A 26475-nucleotide genomic window follows, 5' to 3' on the forward strand; every position below is an offset into this window, starting at 1 on the left:
TGAAATGTCTAAAAGAAAATGATGTTAAACGATGCTGTTTTTTTTTTCCAGTTCTATCTCAGACCAAAATTTTATAGTAGGCATATCATATCATCACCTACATGTGATGCAGTTATGCAGTTTGTGACCAGTGCTTTCCCCGCTATGAGATGCCAGAATAGCTGTTCTGAACAGGTCATGCATCACTGGGAATTTCATTAATATACATGAAATCCTTGTTAACTTTCTAGATAATACTAATTTACACACACACAACGTTGTGCCCGAAGGTAAAATAGCAAAACGAGTATGAAAGGACTGTTACAGAATGGTGCATAATTCAGTAAGTTTGTTTTCTTCCTCTCTTATCTGGATACAGATTAGTTGAATACTTACTCTTACTTAATACTTCCTGATTTCCGGATTTCCTGTGTTCCTGTTTTCCTGATTCTCCGACCCTTCTAACTAATCTGCAATAATTTCCCTGCGGGTACCTCCCAAAGGGATCAATAAAGTTGTCTATCTATCTATCTATCTATCTATCTATCTATCTATCTATCTATCTATCTATCTATCTACTGTGGAAGGTTCCCGTTTTAGGCATTAAAACCTGCTCTGTTATTTATTATGATATATCTGTGAATGGATTATGTGTGGTGTTTTCTAATATGCTTGCCTACAGGCAGTGCCAGGCATCTTCGCGGTACTATAGTTATTATTTTTAAACAGATCAGATTACTGTTTTATTTTGTGAACTGTGAAAGTTGGATGTTCTGGTTTTTGTTTCAAAACAACATTAAGAATTTACGAGGATCACCTAAACACAACATTGTTTCACAATAACCTGTCAGTGCTGGTTATTGCGAAGTATCCCTGAACGCACCAGGAGTCACGCCTGTATGTTTGCAGATCTCAAAAGGTCTGGATGGGTGTGTGCTGCATAAAAATGAAAGAAGCCTCCATGTTACTTATACCGTTCACATTGATTAAATCACTTCTGCTTGCTGCTGTACCTATAGGAACGGCTGGCTAGCTAACTAGCCGGCTAACCGAACTAACCCAGTTCATAACAGCAGGCGTTACATCACTTTGGGTCGTGTCCCACCTGGGAAATAACGACCTGAAGGAAGATAGTTTTATCAATTGATACAAAAGGCGCTGTGACATTAGCATGACACACTGACCTGACAAATTAAAACAAGAAAAGTGAAAGCTATAGTGACTTAGCAAATTAGTTATTTTTTTCCCGAGGGGCTGTCAAGACGCGACTGGTTTCACCGTGCACAGTGAGTAAAACTAGCAAGCTGCTTGCACCTTGTCCTTTTATTTCCCGACGTGCAGCTATAAATAAGCGGGCTATATTAAATGTTAACTTTCCTATTTTTCGGGTGAAGGCACTCTGCATAACCACTGTGCAGCACTACCCAGACACGTCTGTTTGCCAAGTCCCCAGGCAGAAACGCTAGGTGGCTCTGGCTCGGGCCTAGCTTAAGTAGCTAACAGTTACATGTGTATGCTAACAAGCTACCTTGTTTATTTTGTCATTCTTTGCTAATATCAGCCGCGTGCAAGTGGTTTAGCCCAACGAGCCAATACACACCATGTGGTTAAAACAACATTAATTACTACTGTTGTGAGCAGCGCCGACGACGACCATGAGAAGTGAATGACCTGCGCTGCTAATGCTAACAGTGACGTTGGAGTTATGAAGTAACTGGCCTCTCCTGTTTGTCAGCGCTATCTGCTAGCCGCGAGCTAACTTAGCCACCCGTCTCCCCTCAGTGCACGGCGTTGACTTGGTGTCTTTTTCAGGTTTTTTTTGAGAACGAAGAAACGATGTCTTGTTCGTGCACTTCGGCCGCCAGATTGTTCCTTAACACTGCGCACAGAGGTAAGAAAGGGTCATGAGCCCAAACCCCACTGCGTGACATTGTGCTGTTTCCCTATTCTGTGAAGTAGGTTAACCTAGATTGCAGTGTGTTATGGAAGTCATGTAGCTAATATAAACAACAGGTGGAAAGGTCATTTTAAGAGTTTAGCATTTAGGGCATCGTGTTTACATCACCCGGTCAATCGTAGCATTGTACAACTGTGACCTTTTAATAGAGATTTAAGACTTGCACACAAAGAAAAAAACTAAACAAAATATGCAGCTATTGCTAAGCTAACCTGTTACATCAACCATCCTCCCAGAGACCTTCACACCAAGTAAATAAGGTCCAGTGGAAAATCCCCACAAAGTTAAGGACAAATACAGAACTAATAATACTTGTATGGGATGTAAATAATATGGATCTTATTCCCCTGACTATGAAATGTTGATCCTGTTACACAACTGATGAGTTGTGTAACTGCTACAGTAACTGCTAATAATGTTCTCAGTTACACTTGATTTGCTTGATTACATGAAACAGTTAATTGATTATAACAACACAACATTTTTGGCGATTGAGCAATAGATTCATGAACAACTTGTTTTGGCCCTAGTTACATAACCTATAGGAGCAGCTGTGAACACTTCATTTTACATTGCTGTCGTATTTGACAAATATTATTCAGCATAACATGAATTTTAGAGGTAAAAAAAAATAATAGAAATCATATCATTAATTTGTTTTCCACACAGCGGCTAGAAATCAAATGTGATGTTGTTGTTTTTGCAGGTTTGTCATGCTCCCGGATTCAGTTGTATTCCCTGAGTCGTCAGGGGTTTCGGGAGACTCACTTACCACTCCGGGTACGCGTGAGGTCATTTTCAGAGACTGCTGTCTGTTATGCATCTAAAGATGGGACAACGAAGGACGGCGGAAGTGATGGTGGAAAGGTAAAGCAGCCCTCTGCCACTTTAGAATTACACACCACCTTGGAAGAAATGTAAATGCTGCTATTTCTCGTGTACTAACCAATTATTATTTACATAGAAAAGCGTCAGTGAGGGGAAGAGAATGTCTGGCTCTGGAGGATCAGGAAAAGGTGGAAGCCAGCTACGCTGCCCTAAATGTGGAGACCCCTGTACACATGTAGAGACCTTTGTATGTGAGTAAACGCATTATTCTTCAACAACAGTTTACCTAAAAATAATCTGATCCACAATGGAATGCGTATATGAAAAAACTCCCAAGAATCAAGAGAAGTAAGTCTGAAGGCATATGTCTGACAATAAGGTACTGTAATTGTAGAGACGCATCTCTTAACCAAGAATTATGTGAGTTATGAATTTGGTGTTAATGTTAAAAGAAATGGAGATAACATGACAAGTAGAGTGTCAGAAATTAATAGCTGGCATCATCACTGCTGGGAGGAATGTGGCTGTTGTTGGATAACGTTCAATGTCGATGAAAAGGAGATGATTTGTGACGTGGCTAAATTAAAAAAAAAATGAGGCAAGAGTGCAGCACATTACCTCTGCAGTTGGTAATGATCATTTTAGTCCCTGATTCTGAGTTGAAATGTGTTTTTCCTACACCACAAACATTACACCAACGTTCACATTTTTCTGTATACACACCTTTGGGATGGATGTAAATAGTTCTCTCTGGTGTAAACACAGCACATAAATACCACCGTGAATAGTTTCTTGACTCAGTAAACACCCAGACGTAAGTTTTTGTTGTTGGTCAAATCAAGAAGGACTGTTTGGATTGATAGCTGGTGCAATACACCTTTCAGACAATCAGATGAGGGATTTCTGCTCTGTTTTATTCCTGTAACTTCCTTCCTGCGTACACCCCCACTGGCATTACATCATTTTCCACCATTTTAACTTTCAATATGACAGTGAACTTTCCAAGTTCAGTTGTGTTGTTTACGGTAATTTTACATTTTCCTGTAGACCTCAGAGACGAGGTGGAAGTTTGCATTAACTCTTAAATACGAAAATAAACGTTTTTACACAATGTAATATCAGCTAAACATTAATCAATATGGCAACCCTTTGTGCCTACCGTAAATACTAACCCACATTATCTAATTTATCGTATATAGAAGCAATCTGTTACCAGGTAATAATGCAGCCTGGAGATAAGTTGTTTATTACAGCAGCAAACTGTAAACTAGACGTTCACTGTAAAAAGAAAGGAAGGCAAGGCTTTATGAAAACAATTATTCAGTCTTCATGCTCGGAAGTCACCGTGAGAAACACTTTAGTATTACAATGGTTTATTTTTAGTTTGAGAATCAGTTGGTTTAAACAAAACTCCTGTCAAGCAGATTTTGAAGTGTTTCCCTATTGTCTGTTTTGTTTTAGCGTCTACACGATTTGTCAAGTGTGAGAAATGTCATCACTTCTTCGTGGTCCTCTCTGAAACGGACTCTAAGAAAGGGCTAAACAAAGAGGCAGAATCTGCCGCGGAAGCAGTGAAACTGGCATTTGCACAGAAACCTCCCCCTCCTCCAAAGAAGGTAAGAAAGCAGAAGCAGGAGTTGTCAACATGGAATAATCGATGAAGCTACCATCTGGTAACTTTATAATGCGTTGATGTTTTTTTGAAGAATAAATGACCCCTTTCCCCCATCAGATATACGCCTATCTCGACAAGTACGTTGTTGGCCAGTCCTATGCAAAAAAGGTGTTGGCAGTCGCCGTGTACAATCACTACAAGCGCATCTACAACAATATCCCTGCTGGAAATCGACAGCAGGTCGAGGTGGAAAAGCAGCCGTCTTTAACACCTCGTGGTCAGTAATAATGTTTTCTATAGACATTGCTTTATTCTGCATCTAAAAAGAAATAGTTTTCCAATTCCTGATTCATTAAAAATATTAGGACACAACCTGTTTTACTTAGATATATTGTGCCAAACTCAATTTTGCGCATCATTTGGGGGGGAAAAAAAAATCACGAATTTGTACTCTCAAATAAAAAAAAATAATTTTCAGAGCTTAATTTAAAATTGGTACTACGGAGTGTGTCTGATATAACTCTACATTTACCAGCGAACTGAATTTACTATAAATACACATTCAGAATGTGTCCTATATGTGTAAATAGGATTCATACACCACAATACAGTTTTAGCTGCCAACATGATCATTGTGTGACTCAGCACTCAGTGATGATGCAAAATGATAAGTGTCTAAAACTTTTCAATGGTGATTATATATTGAACTATATATTATATAGTATAGAGTACTGAATGACTAAACACAGGGTTTATTTTATCTTTAGTTTATCTACAGTTCGGGATCAGAGCACTCCTAAAAGATTTTCACAAATAATAGATCTGTAATCTTAAATCCTAACTTGTCTCTGAATCCTAATCTGTATTATTTGGCATTTGTTCAATAATTGTCACATATGCACAAACCTTCTTTTAGCGACTGTGCTGATAATGTCTTAATGGCAATGATTAATGATAATATTGATTTTAAGTACTCTCATCCTCTCCCTGTAGAGCTAGAGATGAGAAGACGAGAGGATGAATACAGATTCACAAGTAAGTGGCTGGTCCTCCCTGCTGTCATCTGTTATCAGTGGTGACTTTAAAAGTCACAACACTTAATCAGCAGATTTCTGTTTTATTTTTATTTTGATGAGTTGTACAAATGCCAAATTGTACAGACTATTGTGACTCCTCAGTTGGAAGTTGGTTCTGCCTTTTTCAGTGAGAATATATTTATAGTCGTACTGACTCTAAAGAATTGGACTATAGAATTATATATTAGTCGAAGCCTTGGGAGTTATTTAATCAGCACCAGGTGAGTACGTATGTTTTTACCAGTTTTGGAAATGTGACTGACCCATTTACCAGTTGTACAGATAAGCCACAGAAATCGGAGTAATATAATCAATCTTGTTAATATTTGACAGACCAGATATAATGAGAAGGCAGCTTTGTGATCTACATTCACATTCACCTGCATCTACACTATAGCTATTTCCAGGCCAGCCGTCCTCTCTGAGTAACTCCACCCTGGCACAGACCCGGGCACGTGTATTTTTAGCCTGTACATAGAAACTGTTACTATGCGCAACTGGTCACAACATCACTAAATGGCCAGTTTGTACAACACTCTGTGCTAAGTTGCCTCTTGATAATGTTTTATGAAAGAGCGTTTGTCAACCAAGCTGACTGATGCTGGCTTGTTGTTGCAGAGCTGCTGCAGATTGCAGGGATCAGTCCTCATGGAAATGCTCTTGGAGCGTCCATGCAGCAGCAGGCGAGTCAGCAGGCACCCCAAGAGAAGAGGGGTGGGGAGGTCCTGGACTCCACACACGCTGAAATTAAACTGGAGAAGAGCAACATTATACTTCTTGGTCCGACTGGTTCAGGTTGGTGTTTTGTCAACAGAGACACTGTCCGTTTGTCGTCAGTGTGTCTTTCCAAATGTAATTTCCTGATGACTAATGATTTTTTATTATTTTTTCACAGGAAAAACATTGTTGGCTCAGACACTGGCGCGTTGTCTGGATGTACCATTCGCAATTTGTGATTGTACCACACTAACTCAGGCTGGATACGTGGGAGAAGACATCGAGTCAGTTATTGCCAAACTTCTGCAAGATGCCAACTACTCAGTGGAGAAAGCGCAGCAAGGTGAGCAGTGGGACGACACTTAAGAGCAGTATAGTGTCCAGTGCTGGAGTCATACCATATGTTTATTTAGTCACAAACTGGCTGTCACAAAAACACATGAAGAACAACAATTCAAACAAGCACCAGCACATAACACAATGTCCATTTTGTTCACTTTGTTCTTCAGGTTTGTCTCTGTTCCCACGCAGTACTTTTTCAAACTGCTTGTTTTGTTCGTTGTTCTTTCTTCCATTTCATACGGAGACAATGAAAACAGCCAAGTGAGAGTTTACACAAAGGAGCTCTATGAGGGACAGCTGTTGAATGTTGCCATGTTAATATAGCCACAGCCACAACCACAACATGCTGATGTTAACATGTGTATTGTCACAGTGAGACTCGGTGCATGCAATGTCAAAATAATGTTTAGTTTTAACAAATAATGTGCTTACAATATGATTCAGTTTGCTCCATTGATATCACATTTGTTCCACCATGTCCCATTCCTTAATCAGGTAGAAATGACTCACTAGTGGGAAGAGGAAGTAGGAAACTTAAAATAGAATAAAAATAACAAGGGATCAGTCTGTTGTTGGCAAAAGTATATGACATTGACTAATGCACAGCAGGTTTATAAAAGACAGGGACTGCCACATGTCTCTGGTTAGGCATTAATCTTACACTGCTGTGTCGCTATCCTTATCCCCTGTTTTGTGCATAGGTATTGTGTTCCTGGATGAGGTTGATAAGATTGGCAGCGTGCCTGGAATCCATCAGCTGAGAGATGTGGGTGGGGAGGGAGTTCAGCAGGTGAGTACTCACCCAGAGCTCCACCAATAAAACCTTTATAGAGCATTTTGTTTTATGGATGCAACCAGTTGACATTAGATTGTACTCAGATGTATTTATTTATGTTGATGTGGAAACATTTTCCAGTTCCTATGCAGTGTTTTGTGATTGTTTTGTTCGTGTAAATGTATTAATTTTAGTGTCATATGATATAAAAGCATAATTTTCAGTTCTCATTCTCAATAACAAAATTAAACATAAGTAAATTATTATATAATATCTTATTACATTTTTGTAAAAAGTCTAATTAAAAACGGTGCAACCACTTTTACTACCTGGATTCTTGAATTGTTGTAGTTTTCTTCCTTGTCCTAAACTTGAACAAACTTTTTCCCTTTTCCTGTCTCTCAGGGTTTGCTCAAACTCTTGGAGGGAACAATAGTCAATGTTCCTGAGAAAAACTCAAGGAAACTAAGAGGAGAAACGGTACAGGTGGACACAACAAACATTTTGTTTGTTGCATCCGGCGCCTTCAATGGACTTGACAGAATCATCAGCAGAAGAAAGAATGAGAAGGTACATTTAATACATATCTATTCTGAATATTCAACCAAGACTCTTGTTTTTCGGCCCCGCCTCTAACTTGACCCTCGTGTCTGGTGTCTCTTCAGTATTTGGGTTTTGGCACTCCCTCTAACCTGGGAAAAGGGCGCCGTGCAGCCGCTGCAGCGGATTTGGCCAACACCAGCGGTGAGACCGACACGGTGGCAGAGATCGAGGAGAAGGACCGGCTGCTGAAGCATGTGGAGGCTAGGGACCTGATTGAGTTTGGAATGATCCCGGAGTTCGTTGGCCGTCTTCCTGTTGTCGTTCCTCTGCACAGCCTGGATGAAGAAACACTAGTCCGGATCTTGACTGAACCACGCAACGCTGTGGTGCCCCAGTACCAGGCTCTGTTCAGCATGGACAAAGTAAGGGCTCTGAAATTGTGGTTTGGTTTTCTTCAGACATACAAAAGCACTGTGAGGAATAGAGTCTGTTTATTCATTTGAACTGAGCTGCTGTGTTGCCTGAGTGGAGCAGGAAATGCTGAGGGCTCCAGCTAAAAACAAACAATGCTCTGGAAAAAAACCAAAATAGACTTGCTAATCTATACACCTTAAATCTGCATCTCTAGATCAATGCAACAAAAGATGAATAAGCCTTCAGACTGATTTATGTACTTCATTTTTGTCTCACTAGTGCTTGAAACATGTCCCTATAAGCACACACATATATAAGACAATAACATGTTTGTTATCCACATGTGCCTGTGTGTTCAGTCCTAAATGACTGAATTGCAATGAATCTGTTTTTTGTTTTAGTGTGAACTCAGTGTGACTCAAGATGCCTTGAGGGCCATAGCCAGGATGGCTTTGGAGAGAAAGACTGGAGCTCGGGGGCTCCGATCCATCATGGTACGTGGAATCTTTTCCAAATGTGTCAGACTGTTTATGTCTGTCTTCATTTCTTGTGCTGCTGATGTAAAGTGAAATCTTCTTGTCTCACGCAGGAAAAACTCCTTCTGGAGCCCATGTTCGAGGTGCCGCACTCTGACATCATGGCTGTTGAACTGAACAAAGAAGTTGTCCAAGGGAAGTCACAACCCAGATACATCAGGTCAGTACACATGTGTGTCGTGTCAGAGATCCGTTTCCTAAAGCAGAGCACACCGAGTCCTAGCGCAGACTGAAACTTGACCCAGGTCTTCCATTTGAATTTCAGAGCTCCAGCCAAGGACTCTGCAGAGGAAGAGTACGACTCTGGCATTGAGGAGGAGAACTGGCCTCGGCAGGCAGATGCTGCTAATAACTGAACCACGTTTGACTCATTTCACCTAAAGGCCCGAGCCTGTCTGAATCATTAGTTTAATACGAACCTTTTGGATACCACGTCTGGTACCGACTCTTTTATTATAGCCCATGACAAGTAAGCTCCGGACATCACAGAGGAGGTAATGGAGGCTGCTGGTTCTGCTCACAAGTTTTTTCATGATGAACAAGTTAAGAGAGCGTAACAACCTTTGGTCCCGGTGCGTCAGCTGTTAATTCTCTGGTTGGGCACTCACAGGTCGGACCTTTATAAAATATTTCAATCTCTGGGGATTGTTAACATTTTATCTATATAAAGATAATGCAATTTTATTCATGAAAGTATTTGTAGCTAGTTTATTTGTTTTCTCTTTTTGTGGTGACGGGCGGTAATGGCAAGGGAAGCAAAAGGAAATGATGGGATCATACTGTACACTTGGAAACATGGGGCGCTGAGAATGTGTAGATGTCATGTTACCATGTTAAGTAATGCCTTATATCCTAAGGGCATGATATTCCATGAGCACATCAATATTTTGATGTTTTCTTCTCTACCACCATTGTGATAATGGTGCTCACAGTAAAATCAGCTGTAAATGTATAGCTACACTGCTTGGGTAGCATTTGTAAGCAGTTTGTATGACATGACCTCTAATTAGAACACATTGTGACGTGTAACGCACCAGCACACTGAACACATCAGGTGAGACATAATGGTGACCTTTAAACAGCCAGAATGGTTATTTTTTCAGTGTTTTGCTTCCTCCTTTAGTCCACTCTTTAGGCAATGTATGTGTTTACTTACAGACTTAGATCAGAGGGCTGATCCACAAAGCAGGAACAGCAGGTTCACTGGGGGAACTTTGAAGTGTTAATGAAATATCTTATAAAGTTTTGTAGTAGCTGTCCTCCGATATTCATATCCAACTTTATTGTCCAGATCAGGCAGATAATCCCCTTCACATTAAGCCGCCTCCCTCTCTAAACCTGCTTTGAAAACATCCCTCAGAGCTGCACATATATTTTTATTTTCTTCATGTGTTGCCCTGCTGTTGGAAACTCACCTCACCTTTAGTGATGTAATATCCTGTTACTAAATGGTACCCGAATACACGTCTGACTGAAACATGCTGCTGTACCTTCCAAAACGCTGTTTGTGCTATGAAATTAGAACTAGATTCCTTCCTTTGCTTTAAGTTTCATTTTCTTTCAGTAAAGATTCAGAACTGCTTTTGTTTCCAGAGGTCTGTTACAGAACCTGTAACCCCCCACCCCCCACCCCCGCCCCCGCCCCAAACGTTTGTGAATCTTAAATTTATTGTGATTGTTTAAAATATATAAATAAAATGTATATCTCTGTACAAACATTTCATTGCACTTTGTTCCCTGCCAAAGACGGTGTGATGAAAGGTTTCTTGGACGTGCACAACACGGAGCGTAAACAAGAAATGAATCTAACAGACATCACAGAGCTGTTCTGCGCTGTTCGCCTGTCACCTTCATGTAATCAGCTAATCTCTGGAAAGTATCGTGCTGTGCCTTGTTTCCCAATACCTCAGCGTTTCCCTAATCCCTTCCAGTCACATGCAAATTAGAAAGTCAGACTGCCTCTAATGTGGTTTTGAATATACAGAAGATGAAAAAGATGAAAATATATGAGAAATTATGATAAATATGTTTGTGTCAATAGAAACACGCAGAAGAATCAAGAGGACATTAAATATCTGTGCTTTTATTCATGATGGACTTAAGTATTATATTTTTATCTAATTATATGTACCCAGATTTAAAACCCATATTATTTGTAGTGGACATTTGCGGGTTGGATTACAACAGACGCCTGAGGCTTTACTTGTAAACAAACTCTCAGATGATGTCAGAGGCTTAGTGATGAAGAGGTTTATCACGTACGGTCATTTACTCCAAACACCTGTCACTGATCCAGACGGCTGTGGAGCTGGAAGAGAACAAGACCAGACAAAGGTAAGAAACTTCGAAAAGATGAAACGAATTCTGACCTTTAGAAGGGAAACCCAGGAGCTCTCTGTGATTCTCCAGCTGCAGGCCGTTTGTTGGTGCCCACCGGTGACGATGAATTTCCTGGAGGATGTGCCGTTTCAGACTCAGCTGGGTCCGCTGGAGGAGGAGGTTCAGCTCCTGACGGCTCCGGACATCACTGTACCAGACTGCCAGCAGTTAATGAAGGAAACTGAGGTCACACAAGTGATCATACACATTTTTTCTAAGATGAATGTCATTTAATTTCACTTTACGTATTCATTTTTATAATGTATTTTTAAGCAAACCAATTTATTTTTTAAAGTTTATCCACTGAAACCATACATCTCCATTAGAAACCATTCAGTTACAGTGAACTTGATAGTTTTGATGTTGTAATGAACTATGGTATCATCAAAATGATGTGCTTTGTTCTTATTGGAAAGCTGAAATCTGTTGCATCTTACTAATATTACCCTTAAATGAATTCCATTTAGCTGATTCAGTCTTGTGCTGGCTTAACTACAACATAGACATTTTTAATGTTATTAGAAAAAGACCTGTTCTGATTTCCTTATAGTATGGCTTCAACCTGGAGAGGTGGATTTTAACTGGGAAGCAGCACGTCTGTCAGGCCCCATCCTGCCCACCTTACTGGCTGTTGTTCCGCAGCCCTCAGGAGAGTCGCAGGCTCGCTCACAGGAGCAGCGATCCATGGGCCTCCAGTCCTCGGCCTCGCAGCCACAGCCTGAACTCTGCAGACGCTCGCTGGCTGCACCACCGCACCGTCACGTTCCACATATCAGACTCTGACAATGAGGACGGTTACTGTGAGGACAATGAATGGTCCTCCCCCGAAGACGCCCCTCACCGCATTAAGAGTAGAGAGCGGCCCCAGAGCGCTGCACCCAAAGATCCGGTCTCGAGAGTCAAAGAAATGCACCTCGGTCCTTCCACTCACCACTGCAAGCCTGAGTCCCCTCAGATCCACAGAAGCCATAGAGGCGCTTCTCTCCCAGACTGCAGACAACCTCTGCGTGCCATGGAGCAGCAGAGGTCACAGCAGTCCAGCCCCCTCTCTCACAGCCAGAAGAACAGCAAGAAGAGGCAGCGTTCGCTGGGCTCTGTGGGCAGAAAGTACTCCCAAAACACATCACCTGCCCTTCCTTCTTCGTCCAGGCTGCTGCAGCAACGGCCCTCGTCTGCAGGGCCGGTTGTCAAAAACCGTAGGAAGAAGGTCAGAGAGCTCTAAGAGCAATTTCACTTTAAGGAAAAGGGTGACTGAAATCGTTTTTTCTTCTATTTAATAAACCATCTATCTTGGTCTTTCCTCTCCTTGTCACCAGGTCCTGACGACTAGTGGCTCTCGGGGGGTTTTCTTTGACTCTGCAACTGAGCTTCTGTCAGCGCTCAGCCAGGAAGAGAGGGAGCTCCTTGAAACCATCACTGAGAAGGGTTACCCTCTACGCACCGCTATTCTGGCTCTGCAGAAGACAGGCTACCGGAGCCCAGAGAAGGTAGGCACCTCCTCCAGGATGTACACTTTTAACTGATTTACCTTATTAAATAAGTCTCTTCAGAATATGTCAAATAAATAAAAATGAATTTAATTTAAATATTTGTCTATAGTGAGAAAATACCTGCTAGTCATGGATTCACAACAACATTGGCATCTCAGTACTTAAAACATACATATAAAACAAAAAGATATTTGAAGGAAGTAGGAAGTGTCTAGAGTTTACACACAATCATTCTTATAAGCCATCCCATAATTTCAAGAGCTTGCAAATTATTGGACAACTGAACTTAATGTGTAATGTTTAACATTTTGTGAAGAATACTTTGCAGGCATGACTCCCTGAGGTTTGTCATCTGTGCTGATTTTAGTATATTTCAGATAAAACTACATATTGTGTCAGTGTCCAAAGATACGTGGACCTCACTGTTCATCAACACTCTCATATTTCTCCTGTTTATGACAGGTCCTAAAATATCTGGTTTCCAGTTCCCGTCTGTGTGGGCTGGGATATGATGAGGCACAGGTGGAGGAGGCCATGGAGATGTTTCAGAACTGTGAGAGCAAGGTGACTCCAGATTTTAATTTCAACTGATAAAGAGCCACGCCACCGCCACACATCGTCTTAGCTGCATTATTGTATGTATAATTTAGATAAAGTTTAACCGACATAGTGTGTTCCAGTAACACTTCTTTTTATTTCAGGCTGCTGAGTTCCTGCGTCTGTTGACTCAGTTTAACGAGATGGGCTTCCAGCAAAGTGCAATCAAAGAAGTGCTGCTTGTTCATGAAAATCACCGTGAGAGGGCTCTTGAGGAACTCATGACACGCATGGCTTAAACAGGCCGTATTCACACGGGCTAGTACACACATTAGAGATCTTTAGTGAAATATTAACCAACAACTGACTCAAAGCACGTGCAGCTTCAACACCTGCGTACAAGAATGAAAACAAATGAAAAGATAACAGGTACACTTAGTGAGGATGAATGCTTTTTAAAAGTTTATTTACAGCTTGATTTAAAAAAAGCACTCATTTACTTTGTGAAGAAGAGCATATTTAACTGTCATTCCAAATGGAGAGAAGAAAACCACGGTGCATTGTCTAATTGCTACAGTACTAACACAGTAGTGCTTGAGATGATTATTAATGTTCCACTTAAAAAGGCTGTAATCACAGAAGCAAAAAACAAAATCAAATAAAAAGCCACAGAAATACATACAGCAGAAAAAAGAACTGCTACAGCAGTTACCCCGATATAAAGTCTTACAAAAACAGGATCAATGGAAACTCACAACGATTTAGATATTTACATTTTTTGAAGAAGTTTACATTCAAGTTCCCTTTTGCCCACTACATGAAATCTACGTTAAACTACCGCTGAGCTGGATGACTCTCGGTCCCGGAGCAGCTCCTCTGGACCTTCACTGAAGACTGATGGTGGAGTTCACATTTGATTTAGAAGCCGTCGTGAGGTCTCTCTGTAAAGAAAAGTCAAAATGAATCTCTGTTTATGTCAAATTAAAACTACAGTGTAAAATGTTTGTCTCCCCCTACTGGCGGTAAGAGTAATAGCCCAAATACATTCAATGTGTGTATATGCCTTCAAAACTGAGAATATGTCGTGACACTGGAATAGCAGAGCTTCACTCATTAAAGGTTAGACCAAAGTGAGCAACTGAAAGAGCTCCTAAATATATATATATCATCACAAAGTTGGTGTTTTAAAATAATCTTAGACACGGATGTCGCCTTCCTTCTCTTTAACATGTATTTGTGAAATATTTTCAGTAGTCCATCAGCTACTAGATTTACTGAATCTAAACAATAGATTGATGTCTTGGTAAAAATGTCTTTATATTTTTGTAACAATTTATGTCCTCTGTGTTGATCCTTTTCTTCTTTAAACTGTAATATTTCCTCTTAACAGAAAGGTTATTTTTCTACCTGGGGCTTATGAAACTTACTGGACACCACCAGTCTTTATCTTCGTCACTGTGGTTGTTTCCTACTTCAACTCTGGCAAAACAACTTTCTGTAGCTGATGCCAAGTTACTACTGGCACTATCCATGTGTGGATGTTGCCACAGACAACAGATCTAATACTTTGTCTGCCTTTGCTGAACAGCTTAATGAGCGTTCTGTGAATTCATTTGGTAAGGGTGACGAATTAATATTAAACTGTGTATTTACTATGGGAAATGTTTGTTTTGTTCAAGATGTCGAGTACATTATTATTTGCTCCAATTTGTTATGTAGGTTTTGATTGTATTAACAATACGCTAAAAAAATAAAATCAGAAAATTTTGTGCAAACATAATTTCTACCATTTAATTTGATGTCACACAGACACTGTATAATACTATATAATATAAGACACTGTTCTTATATTAACAGTGATGCCTACTTGTTTCTAAATTGCTATTTAGAGTGTACGTCAGTGGACTAAGATGGAAAACCCCATTTACCGCAAATTCCGAATAGGAGGCAGCGACAGAGTTAAAGGTGAAGGTGTGATCTTGAGTATCCTGAGACCTTAGTGTGCCACTTGGAGTATTTCTATTTAGATGGGAGATGTTTTCCTTGTTTCGGTCTAGCGCACGGGGTGTCTTTCCATGTCCGGGGGTTCGCAGGCCAAAACCCTAAAACGAGACCAACTAGAATGATGATGTGTTTTTATGCCAGCCCTTTCATTTCATATATCAGACTCCAGGACGATTATGACAGTGGATGACAAAAAAATCTCAACACGGTCATCCATCATGGCCAAACAAGTTTAACCTATTAGGTTTGACTGTCCGTTAAAAAACAAAAAACAAAACAGTGTGAGATTAGTCAGTGACAACGGTGAGCATACCTTGCTGGCAGATAATGGTGGTTTCTGGATGGACTGGCACATGGTTCCACCAAGGCCTGAACTCAGAAAGCTGTTAGGAGTCGAGGTGCCGTTGAACTGGACAGAGGGAAAAGGTGTGTCAGCTATTGAATCACTCATGCAGGCTCAGTTTATTACTGTCAGTGTACAATGTTCAAATGCACAATAAATCTGACAACACTGAGGAAAAACATCTTACCTTTCTCACTTTTCCAGGCGTGGGAGTCCCCGCTATCCGCCTTTTAGATGGTGTTCTCACTGCTGTTCCATACAACATATCCTCCTGTGTCTGCTTAGTTTTCTTCATTTGCTATTAACAAAAACAAATCACATTGACAACACCTTTGTGAGTGGGGAAGGTAAGACTTAGAACAATGTTTGATCAAAACCGTAACAGTAACAAACCCGTTCAAGTTTCTCTTTCTCCTTTTCACTGTGGTGGTGATCCCACTGCTCCTGCACATACTCAAGAAATTTCTGTCCATTGACCATGAACTCCTTGTCGTGCTCCTGCTCCCAAGCATCAATTTGGGCCTTCAGAACCTTCTCCAGCTGAAACAAACATTTAATAATAATTTCATCTTAGCGCCATTTTAACAGGCTTCATCATTTTCTAAAATGCCTTCGTTAAGATTCAGTGCACAAAGACCATTTGCCCATAAACTGCACATTGAGTATTAATATCCCCATCTGTTGGCCAAAACCAGTAATGCAATAAACATGCTGTTTCCTCTGTCATATGGTTTGCTTGACTTTGACAGTTTTATTCTTAACATTGTACTATGAAATTCCGCCTGCTTACAATAAAAACCTTGTTTATTCCTTGTTTTATTAACTAATCAGTGTGTCAATAAAACATTCACCTTTGGTAAACTCTTCTGCAGGTCAGTTCTCTGCTTCTCTTCTTTCAGAAGATTCCCACCCCTGTTGTTGAACCTTGAAGGGTCATTTGCCTTTCTCTGTGATCAAAGTACAAACATCCACATGTGTTAACACACCAAGAGAAATTTGTTTTGAAGGTTTTCACACTGAACTCATTCAATTCAATTCAATTCAATTTTATTTATATAGCGTCAATAACAATACAAATCGTCTCAAGACGCTTTACAAAAACCCGGCCTGAAACCCCCAGAGCAAGCCTGAAGGCAACGGTGGCAAGGAAAAACTCCCTTTTAACAGGAAGAAACCTCGAGCAGAACCCAGCTCATATGGAGGGACCCATCTGCCTAAGGCCAGCCGGGTACAGACAGAAGAAAGAGAGAAGAGAACAGCAAAGAGAGAAGAGAAGAGAACAGCAAGATAAACATACATCTGTCATAGATACACATATCTGACTAAAGTGTACATGTGGAATCTTATGATACAAACTGATGATGTTACATGACAGTTTGAAAATGTAAGAGGACAGTACTCACATCAAGTTCCAAGTACAAGGTCCAGTTGTTTTGCCATTTCGTGACTCCTTCAAAGAGCTCCTTGTGGTCCTCGTAATATTTCTTCAGGGTCTTGACCTCAGCCTCGTGCAGGTTGAGGAGATCTTCTGTGAAATCATCTGTTGGGTGTAAAGCACAGTGACATTTGTGACCTTTGCTGTGTATATTTATTGTAAGGGTGTTGTCTTTAAAGAAGGGGCATTCACCATCATGATACGGAGCAAAAGCTTGCTGCTGTTCTTTGCTATAGAAGCACCTCTCCCACAAAAGGGCGATCTCCGCTCTGATGGCCTCAGTTACGCTTTTCATGCTGTGCATTTTCAGCACCTCTAGACGCTGTAATTCTACCTGGAGCTGGAAATACAGAACATCCATTATTACAACTTGTTATGGAAGGGTTAGTGTTGCTGGATGATACAACTGCATCATCTGAAATTAATTAGTAATGTAAAGGACCACATGATGTAGATTTCTTACTGCCTCAATGTTTTTCTTCTTTGAACTGAACATGTGCTCTGAAAGACCGTCCCTTTCCTCTTGTGGAATCTGAAGCCTTTCCCAGAGTGCCTGTATCTTTGTGCGTAAACCTGAACAGTGGCGTTCATTCTCAGCCTTGCGTTCTTGTAACTGAAAAGAAAGCATTAAAATCATAAATCCAACATGATATTATACGTAATACTGCAGGTTAGCAAACGTCTACATGCAAACACCCCAAAACTCACTTGACTCAGGAGTAGCTTGAGAGCAGCGATGTTGTCATTTGACAGACAAAATGCCTCCTCATCCTCACACATCACATCCGTCTCAAAACTGGTCTCTGGGAGCTGCTCCAGATCATCCATGCACACGATGATCTCCTTTTTGATGCCAACAAATTCGTCATGACGACGATCCTGGAAAGATGAGACGTGTTAGAAAACCTCTGATAAACAAAAAAGTGAAAAATTAAGAAAACCAGAATGTGAGCAGCACCTTTTCTTTAGTCAGATCAGCAAGGTAGGCATGAAAGGACTCCAGCTGCTCCGAAGATGGGACAGAATTCTGATCGATGCAAAAGGGAGTCGCGCACATAATGTCACACAGCTCGCGGTCTTTGACAATGAGGCCGTTAAGCTCTCCCATTCTTTGCTTCTTGCGCTCCTTCAGCACCTCTAGGCGCGTGCGGCTGTTCTTCTCCACCTGCAACATGGTGCAGCCATCCTCGTCCTACAATGAAATCCAACAAGTTAGAGCCCAAACAATTGTTTTTTTCCGGAAGTAGACGAGGAAACAAACAGATGTGTCTTAAACGTCTCCGTACCTCAAAGGGGGGAAGCTGAAGTTCACTACACAAATTGTTAAGTTCCATACGATAGGACTCTATGCTTTTCAGTAATCGCTTCTTGAGCTCCTCTTCTTCAGCGATCATAAGATCCAGCAAACCCTGCAAGCAAGGAAAACCGAGAAAAAAAAAATGTAATTAGATTTTTTCTGTAAAGCCAAAGAAATAAACTGAACTTACATCGATGTGGGACTCACTTTAATGTGCTTGTGAACATCGTTGGTCCTCTGAAGACGCTGCTCTTCAGGAATCCCTATTTCTTCCCAGATGTCCTGTAACCTGACCAGTGCCCTGTTGAGGTAGGCAACAGACTCTGCTGCGTGGACTTCACTGGAAGAAAAGGCAAATAAAAGTAAATGCGGTTAGTGTTTTGTGGTTTTAAATTAGCCCTGTATTAACATTTAATTTGACATCATGTAGCGAGAAGCCGAGAGCTAACGACGGACGCCACAAGCTCTTCGTCGACCGAAGAAGCTACCGTTAGCTAGTCGCCGAAGGTGTATTGTAGCATTAGTTGTAACTTGTAAAAAATACCAGACAAAGAGTCACATAAAACTATCAAAAAACAATAAATACCGTTCAGAATTAGTCATTGCTCCACACACAGACGTCTACCCCGTCCATGCGTGTGCTACAAACTGTGTGCGTCTGCTCTCAGTAAGCTAGCCGTTAGCTTTATCTAGAATTAACATGCTAATCAGGAAGTTTGCTAACAGAATGCGACATAATACAAAGTAATAAAAACTACTAACCTCACTCTCATGTCGTCGCCGCCGAACACAACTGGAATATATTAAAAACAATCCTACTTAACGCATAAGAGGCCTATCCGCTTGTTAAAAAAAATAACTAATTATATTTATATCGTTGTGGCTGCTCCTATCTGACTACCCGTTCGTTTCGACTGGGTTTGAAATTTGCACCGAAACAACGTCCGGGCTCTGATTGGCCGATCCGACTGACGTCAGCGGAAGTTGTTGCAGTTTGCGATCTTTGAAAAAAAGGGCTAACGTTAGAAACGCTCCGCCCATCATTTTATGTTTATAGTTAAATCACCATTTTCAACCAGTACAATAGATCTACCTGTGTGATTTATTTTTGTTTTATTGTGTCAGTTTTGTTCGTCTTTCATTTCGTTTTGCACATGTAGCCTCTCATATGATTTCTCTCTCTGTGAATGGTGCGTCTGAGTATTGCCTTTGTGTATCTGTGGTTTGTTCTAGGCAGAGCAGTCCATTTTATGTGATCAAGGTCATGCTATCTTGTCTGTCTTTGTACAGACATACTTCACACACTGTTACAATCTGCTTTCAGCTGCAATTCTTAGAAAAACTGTATTTGTATGTCTTTGCATGAAGTGCACTGTAGAATTATCTATTTCATTCTTCAGCTGCGTATTATCTGCTGTGTGAGAGGGACATTATTGTACATTTTGTCTTGCTTTCCCTATCGAGATTTTTTTTATGGTTTGTAATTATTTAAGATAGATTCAATTCGTTTTACAATAAATATTTCTTCCTTAATATCATATGTAGTTTATTTTCAACATCATGTACAGTATCAATCTGTAAATAGTGCAATATACTCCCCTTTCCAATGCTGCTAAAATAGCGTACAGTGTTGATTAGTCCATCAGACACTGGTTCTTGCATTTTACTGCTTAAACGCAAAATTAATATATTTTGCTCATATTTCTCAATATTTCTTAATTTTTGTAAAAGTAACTTGTGATTTCCCTCTCTATACCTTGAGTGTCCTCTACGTATTTCCTGTGGGATTAATAAAGTTGGATCTTGTTTGAATAATCTGACAAAAAAATACAGCTTAATATTTATTGACACACATTCAGAAGGGTACATTTCATGTAAACACATCTGAATATTTTTTAGCTGTCGCTGATCTTCTAAGCATTCTCTAATGATTGTACACACTTTGTTGGAGAAGTGGGCAAATGCCAGAGAGGAAACACACTGGCATTACAAATAAATAGGCGAGGGTACTCATAGAAAGACAAACTGAAATTTGCAAATTTACAAGCAAATGACAATTTAGGCTAGCTAGTGATTGCAGTATGATAAAAGACAGCCTTTGTTCCCTTATCAGTGGGCATACTGACGTAAATAGAGGTTCCGCAGCACTTCCTCACTGAACTGGTAGGTCAGCTTCTTCTTTACTTTTTTGATCTCTCCAGTTTTACCATAGTTCCTCAGAGCTCGAGCCATTTTCTGGTAGGTCATTCTTTTGCGATTTCCTTTCTGAATACCCCAGTGGCTTGCCAGAGCTTCTTTGTGTTTTGTGGAGAACTGGAAGATGCCCTTGTCCTGGTCCACCCACCAGATACTTTCACTCATGTCACCGTTTCTTAGCAAGTCCAGGAGGAACTGGTACAGGCGGATTTTCTTCTTGTTGTCTGAGGTGGAAAAACATGAAATTTGTTACATTTTTCAGGTTAGGTTTTGAGGTGAGTGGAGAGTTTGGATCAGAAATACTCACTAGTGTCTTTCCTGAAGGAAGAGTGTCTGTGGTCTTCATATTCATCCTCCCCCTCTGATACCTCCAGTGGGGGACTGATTCCTCTTTGGTCCTCCTCTGAGTTGTAATGTCCCGGTGAGGCCGAAGGCTGGTACTGGTAGCACAAGGATTGGGTGTAATATGGGATCTTTAAGGGAAATTTAAAGCATGTTGAAGTTCACCCAATAAAGGGACAAAGCTAGAGGTGTTTTTTTTTTCTTTGTAGCTTTTACTGTTTTGCAGTTATTCACCGTGTGACATTTTCATTTAAACTTCGTCATTGTACAAAAGAGGAAGTTACGCTGCCAAAATAGAAATCCATGTTCTGCAATACCACGAGGCGTAGATGACATTTTAGCGAAAATATCCCTGAGTGTCCACATCGTGTGTTGTTTTTGTGAGCTTAAAAATACATTTAAATGAATGCTGCATTAATGCTCTAAATTACCTAAAGTACTCCCTAAAAAAAATATGGTGTTTTCATTCCAGTGGCTACAGACTGATTCTTACACATTACACAATATTAAAGTCTGGATTTTATATGCCCACACCTTCATGTACTGTATATTCACATTAGGTCTGAAATATTAGTTGATGTATCAGTTAGTCTATCAACAAAATAATATGTAACAACTCTTTTGTCTTCTTACGTTTCAGCTCCTTAGAGTAATTGTAGATATTTGACCTGATTTTTAGTCTGTTAGTCTCCTGTGAAGCTGCTCAGGCTCTTTGAAATTGTAATATGTGTTTTCCACATGCATTTTTACAAAAAGTAACTCTTAAATTCATCAACATTGCAAATGTTGCCCTTACAAACATTTTAATTTGAAGCCACGTGATGTAAAATCAAATCTTGCTGAACGAGAGCAGGAAGCAAAGAATGGGAGAGCTTAACGGCCTCATTGTCAAAGACCGCAAGCTATGTGACATTATGTGCACTGCTCCATTTTGCAAGCTATAACTTGCCTTTAACGTGTAAGGTCGTACCAATCTTGCCTAATGATATTTAGGATAATTATCAAACCCTTTGTTTTTCTTGTGAAAATCTTCTTACAGTCCTCACGTTTATAAAGATTCAGGTGCAGTGAGTAAATGTCTCCTCACTCGAATGATGATGAACAAACAGACTTTACTCAATGTCAGACAGTGTCACATCATGTAGTAATAATTGACATAATGTTGTTAATTTTTCATAAACCTCCATTCATGGACTTACCTGTGGTGACACAGAGAGAGGAGCGAGTGAAGGGTCCAGTTGAAGGGGCAGAGACTCGCTGCTGTATCGGTACGGTTGTATCAGCTGTTGAGGAGACACAGCCTGGAGCTCTGTGAGGTGATTCACGGAGGAATTCTCAAAGTCAGGTGGCTGGACCCTCTCCGAGTGGAAGGCCCATCTAGGGTCTGAAAAGTCACATCACAAAGGATTAAGCAGCGCGTAACGTTTCGTCACTATTTTTTTTTTTTTAAACACATTAAACCGTCTTCTCACCGTCATAAATCTCCTCCACACTACTGAGGTAGGGGTACAGCTCTACGTGTGGTCGATAATTTTCTGGCTGGTTTGGAATAATTTCCTCTGAAGCCTTTGGGAGGGAAAAATTAGATGCGGTCTTGGAGAAACTAAAAGTTTAAAGGCTCTTTGTCCTGCTAAAATTAATTCAGATATGACCATTAGTTGTTACTTTAGAAGTAGTTAAATATGTGAAGTAAAAAAATATTTTGTTTGTGTTGCTTTTAAGATGAAGAGAGAAAAATAAAACGAATAAAGTAGTAATAGAAACCATAAAGGTGGTTTTACTATAGTTTAAGTGTTAATGTCCTCATTAAATACATTTAAACTTTTTAAACACAAACAAAACTCTTCACCTCAGACAGTCAATAAACGAAAACCAAAGTCCCACCTTGGTCTGTAGAAGAACTTTTAAATGTAACTGGATAAACGTCACACGAACTAAAATCCCGTCAATCCCCTCAATGTCACAAACTATGACCAACACCTTACATTTGAAATCTGAAACAATAAAGCAGCAGCACTTACAGAAGATATGACATAGCCGTCCATCATGTAAATAAGGCAGCATGAGATTCTTGGTTCTTGAGGCTTCTGATAAAAGTTAACTTTTTGTTATTGCTTCACAGAGAAACACGCCACATTGCCGACATCCACAGACAAATGGGAACTGAAAGTGAGAAATAAGCTGGACCATACGCAGTCTGCGTTCATATCATCCAGTTGTCTAAATTCATATGATCAGCTAGTTCCTGCTGGCAGAGTGTCATATTTATGTGAGTTTCCTGCTTGTCTAAGAAGTTTCCCTTAACTGTTTGCAAAAAAACTAGTTCTATTGTACAGGGGAGCACTTTGAGCCATGTATAAAACATGTACAGATACCAGTGCAAAAAGTTGCACTCTTAAAATAGAAGCACTGAGAGTGGAAGATTGTACCACACATATTGAACTGTTTTCACTTGTATGCTTTAACTCTCCCACATTGTCAGTTCAAGTGATGTTTTGATGTGACTCTCATTTAACACAGTGTAAGACCTAAATACTGAGTCATTGTCATTTAACATGTTGTAACTTAACAACCATGATGCTCCAGATGTATTACACTTTTTCAATCACAGCAAATCCCCAGTATGATTTATTCATGGAGGATTTTTTTTTATAGCTTCTGCACGCAGGGGCAGAAACCAAAAGTGAAGTCTGGAGTCAGGCTCGTTCCTCTTTATGGTTTCCATTGAGGAAGTACTGACCATGAGAATGAAACCAGTGAAAACATAACTGAAATGGCCGGAGTTACTTTGTCTCTTGTAACTTGTTTGTGTTGTAATATTTACCCTGTCCAAAAACAAAAAAAAAAAAGGTTGTTGAACAAATCCTGGACGCACAGACGTACTGCTACACATTAGGGAGAATTACAACGACCTTTTGACATTTGTGCAAATGTTTATGTTTTCATGACTTCTCTCAGAATTACACAATGATTAAAAAAAAAAAAAAAAAAAAGCACAGTTCATGATTTGTTTGGCTCTGCTGGGATGGAAACTTACCAGAGGCAATCTGCTGGATGTGATGAAACTGTTTCCTGTATACTACTCAGAAAAAGAGGCCGTGTGTGGGGTTTAATATGGTCTACTGTTTGGGGTTTCATAGCGGAACACTTTAGAGGCGATAGGAGAGATGTTATTAAAAACACAGAGGGAAGCTCACCTTGTATGACTTGGCAAACTCAGTCAATGCTTTCCTACAGATGATGATTTACAGTACAGTAGGTGCAGCTCTGGGGCTGGCTGTGCTTTCAAGTATTTGCTCTGTCTCCATCTACTGGACAGAAATGTTGGACTGGCCAGTATCTAGGCTAGACTGAGTTCAGAGGCTTTGAGGAGACAACCAAAATACCTCATCGAGGCCCCAATGTGTTTATCTTAATCCCCGGAATTGGTCTCTTTTCTGAAATGGTCGGCAAACAAGAGAAATGAGGGCTCCAGTGATTTATCTACATCTCCGATTTCCATGTATTGCTGAATTTCCTCCACACCTCAGACACTGAAAGCAGCAGCAGCAGCAGCAGCGGCGGCAGCAGCCAGGATCGGAGTCCTGCTGTCCCGTGGAATCATCACGGCACCGAGGCGAGATACGCATGGAACATGGCTGCTATGAGGACTTTAACCGTGGCCGGTCTGTTTTTGGCGTTTTGCGCGTTGGGACTGATAGCGGTGGCGATCAGCACCGACAACTGGTACGAGACCGACGCCAGGAGGCACCGGGAGCGCTGCAAGAATTACTCAAACAAAAGAAACGACCCCGGCTACATTTACATCTCCAACAACAACCTTCCACTTCGCATGCTGCCGAAGGAGAAAAATGTGGAGAGGAAAGGCTCCAGCGTCAGCGGCGAAATGCTGCTGCGGGCTAAGCGGCACTTCTTGCCTCCTGCCCCGGCCATGGAGTCCCTCTGCAGTCGGCATTACAATTCCACCATCACCGGACTGTGGAAAAAGTGCCACCGTGAGGGATTTGACTTGGAGACAGAGGATTTGATCTTCAAAGGTTTGGGTTTTACGCATCAGCATTTGTGTTACAGAGTGATTGTTTTGGACATTTTGTGTTTTGTGTGTGTGTGTCTGTGTGAGACGCTATCGGTAAATACTTTGTGCACGAATGCGCTATCCAAGGTGCTGATGCTGCGCACAGCAGACCCACAAGGCCTACGCAGTATACAGTTACGATGCAATCGACGTGTTGTTTTTTTTTTTTCCAGCACAAAAGGCCAAGCTGTAGTAACAGAAGGCTTGCGATGCGTACAATAAGCTACTCTACAATGGTGTGGGTGGATGGATGGGTGGGTGGTGGTGGTGGAGGGGGGGTTGGGTGCTTTTTTTTGGGGAGAGGTGGTGGCAGCAGAGAGCCATGTGAAATGCTCTTCATCTTATCTCAGTGCTAATGTGAGACATCCTCTTTTGTGTTGTTTACATCCACAGGATTGGTTCCGCGCTGCACGCCAATAAAATACTACTACTCATCATCCGCGCTCCCCAGAAATCTGCCAATCAATCTGACGAAGACAATACGGCAGGATGAGTGGCACGCGCTCCGTGAGTTGGCAAAGAAAAAAAAAAAAAACGCTTTCTCGTGTGATGAATTAATGTAGAGAAACTATGACATGGCCACAACAAACACTGTCACTTCTGCTGTGCGCCCTCGCAGACCTACAGAGGATGACTGCCAGCTTCATAGGCATGGCCATATCCATCATCCTGTTCGGCTGGATCATAGGCGCGCTGGGCTGCTGTCAGGAGCATGATCTGATGCAGTATGTCGCTGGACTTCTCTTCCTCATGGGAGGTAAGCTACACTTTACGTAAAGAGCATTCCCCCCACTCACCACAGAGGGGCAGTGTGCTCTTTGTTAATGAGAGTGCTGTAATGCATCAGAGGAGATGAGATTGGGTTGTGTCTGACATGTTTTTGTTCCTGCTCCCCGCCAGGGACGTGCTGTATAATCTCCCTTTGCACATGTGTTGCCGGCATCAACTTTCAACTGTCCCGTTATCCTCGCTACATGTTCGGGATACCGGAGGACATCAGCCACGGTTATGGCTGGTCCATGTTTTGCGCGTGGGGAGGACTGGGCCTTACATTGCTGGCTGGTTTCCTGTGCACACTGGCTCCTTCCCTGTACCCGCCACAAACCCCGGTGGTGCACAAGCCCAGACAGGAGAACGGCTGTGTGTGACAGGGAGCGGCACATCACCATGGACACCTGTCTCGTCCTGAAACAGTGACAAGGCCTGTTCCAGAGACAGTTTTACCCAGGGACATCGGAGCAGAGGGAGCCTTCACAAAGCCAGAGAAAGCACGGGACAATGGCTCTCACTCACATGAAAACAAAGAAGAGGTGACAATGGACTGAAGATTTCAGTTCTTCTGGTGCTTTTTTTTCTGTCCCTCTTTATGAATGAACTGTTCAGTGTCATTGCTTGCTCTTCAAGTGAAGAATATAACATTTTCTTCCTGTAAAATCTGCTAGTTTCGGGGGGGAAAAAAAGAGAAAAAGAAACACTGGCAGGAGATCAATAGCACAACTTTGAAACCTGTATTGAAAATCAAACTATGGATGTGTACTGTCACACTTCAAAGGGCAACTGTGTATCATTATGTATCCATTCAAAACAAGATATGT

The 26475-nt window shown here is 41.1% G+C and overlaps 5 protein-coding genes across 12 annotated transcripts; 3 read left to right on the plus strand and 2 right to left on the minus strand.

The window, feature by feature from the left end:
* The first annotated feature begins 754 nt into the window (after nt 1-754).
* On the plus strand, nt 755-10493 carry clpxb (caseinolytic mitochondrial matrix peptidase chaperone subunit Xb). Of its 3 annotated transcripts, XM_084555853.1 has the most exons (15): nt 756-1265; nt 1792-1870; nt 2643-2803; nt 2901-3015; nt 4226-4380; nt 4497-4656; nt 5373-5414; nt 6074-6250; nt 6351-6515; nt 7216-7304; nt 7695-7859; nt 7955-8254; nt 8648-8740; nt 8836-8942; nt 9048-10493. In XM_084555853.1, the coding sequence occupies exons 2-15, from the start codon at nt 1816-1818 to the stop codon at nt 9136-9138; spliced, it is 1875 nt and encodes a 624-aa protein (XP_084411979.1). In that variant the 5' UTR covers nt 756-1265; nt 1792-1815; the 3' UTR covers nt 9139-10493. The 3 variants fall into 3 exon arrangements, with proteins under 3 accessions (XP_084411981.1, XP_084411979.1, XP_084411980.1); XM_084555855.1 differs by lacking the exon at nt 5373-5414 and having other exon boundaries at nt 755-1265; XM_084555854.1 differs by lacking the exon at nt 756-1265 and having other exon boundaries at nt 1314-1870.
* Nucleotides 10494-11224: 731 nt separating this feature from the next.
* LOC311495167 (uncharacterized protein) lies at nt 11225-13501 on the plus strand (the record flags this gene model as incomplete). Its single annotated transcript, XM_084554524.1, has 5 exons — nt 11225-11347; nt 11712-12368; nt 12478-12648; nt 13114-13215; nt 13353-13501. 5 exons carry the CDS (start codon nt 11225-11227, stop codon nt 13485-13487), a joined length of 1188 nt encoding a protein of 395 aa, XP_084410650.1. The 3' UTR covers nt 13488-13501.
* Nucleotides 13502-13648: 147 nt separating this feature from the next.
* On the minus strand, nt 13649-19179 carry LOC311495166 (protein regulator of cytokinesis 1-like). 4 transcript variants are annotated; one of them, XM_084554522.1, is made up of 14 exons: nt 18854-18886; nt 18475-18607; nt 18257-18379; nt 17929-18162; nt 17679-17849; nt 17434-17583; nt 17163-17310; nt 16939-17075; nt 16387-16482; nt 15929-16075; nt 15723-15833; nt 15506-15601; nt 15184-15290; nt 13649-14129 (listed from the first exon to the last, which is right to left on the minus strand). In XM_084554522.1, exons 1-14 carry the CDS (start codon nt 18868-18870, stop codon nt 14096-14098), a joined length of 1704 nt encoding a protein of 567 aa, XP_084410648.1. In that variant the 5' UTR covers nt 18871-18886; the 3' UTR covers nt 13649-14095. The 4 variants fall into 4 exon arrangements, with proteins under 4 accessions (XP_084410648.1, XP_084410649.1, XP_084410646.1 ...); XM_084554520.1 differs by having other exon boundaries at nt 13650-14129; nt 15117-15290; XM_084554521.1 differs by lacking the exon at nt 18854-18886 and adding an exon at nt 19030-19179 and having other exon boundaries at nt 13651-14129; nt 15117-15290.
* Nucleotides 19180-19828: 649 nt separating this feature from the next.
* On the minus strand, nt 19829-23624 carry spi1a (Spi-1 proto-oncogene a). 3 transcript variants are annotated; one of them, XM_084555896.1, is made up of 5 exons: nt 22827-23624; nt 22278-22371; nt 22005-22189; nt 20771-20903; nt 19829-20687 (listed from the first exon to the last, which is right to left on the minus strand). In XM_084555896.1, exons 1-5 carry the CDS (start codon nt 22851-22853, stop codon nt 20377-20379), a joined length of 750 nt encoding a protein of 249 aa, XP_084412022.1. In that variant the 5' UTR covers nt 22854-23624; the 3' UTR covers nt 19829-20376. The 3 variants fall into 3 exon arrangements, with proteins under 3 accessions (XP_084412022.1, XP_084412021.1, XP_084412023.1); XM_084555895.1 differs by having other exon boundaries at nt 20771-20936; XM_084555897.1 differs by lacking the exon at nt 22278-22371 and having other exon boundaries at nt 20771-20936.
* Nucleotides 23625-24439: 815 nt separating this feature from the next.
* Nucleotides 24440-26164, plus strand: tmem276a (transmembrane protein 276a; the record flags this gene model as incomplete). The annotated part of the gene is made up of 4 exons (XM_084556002.1): nt 24440-24842; nt 25274-25387; nt 25500-25637; nt 25781-26164. The coding sequence occupies 4 exons, from the start codon at nt 24440-24442 to the stop codon at nt 26026-26028; spliced, it is 903 nt and encodes a 300-aa protein (XP_084412128.1). The 3' UTR covers nt 26029-26164.
* Nucleotides 26165-26475: the final 311 nt, after the last annotated feature.

Source organism: Chelon labrosus (genome assembly GCF_963514085.1).
Source record: "Chelon labrosus genome assembly, chromosome: 11".
Classification (NCBI taxonomy): Eukaryota; Metazoa; Chordata; class Actinopteri; order Mugiliformes; family Mugilidae; genus Chelon; species Chelon labrosus.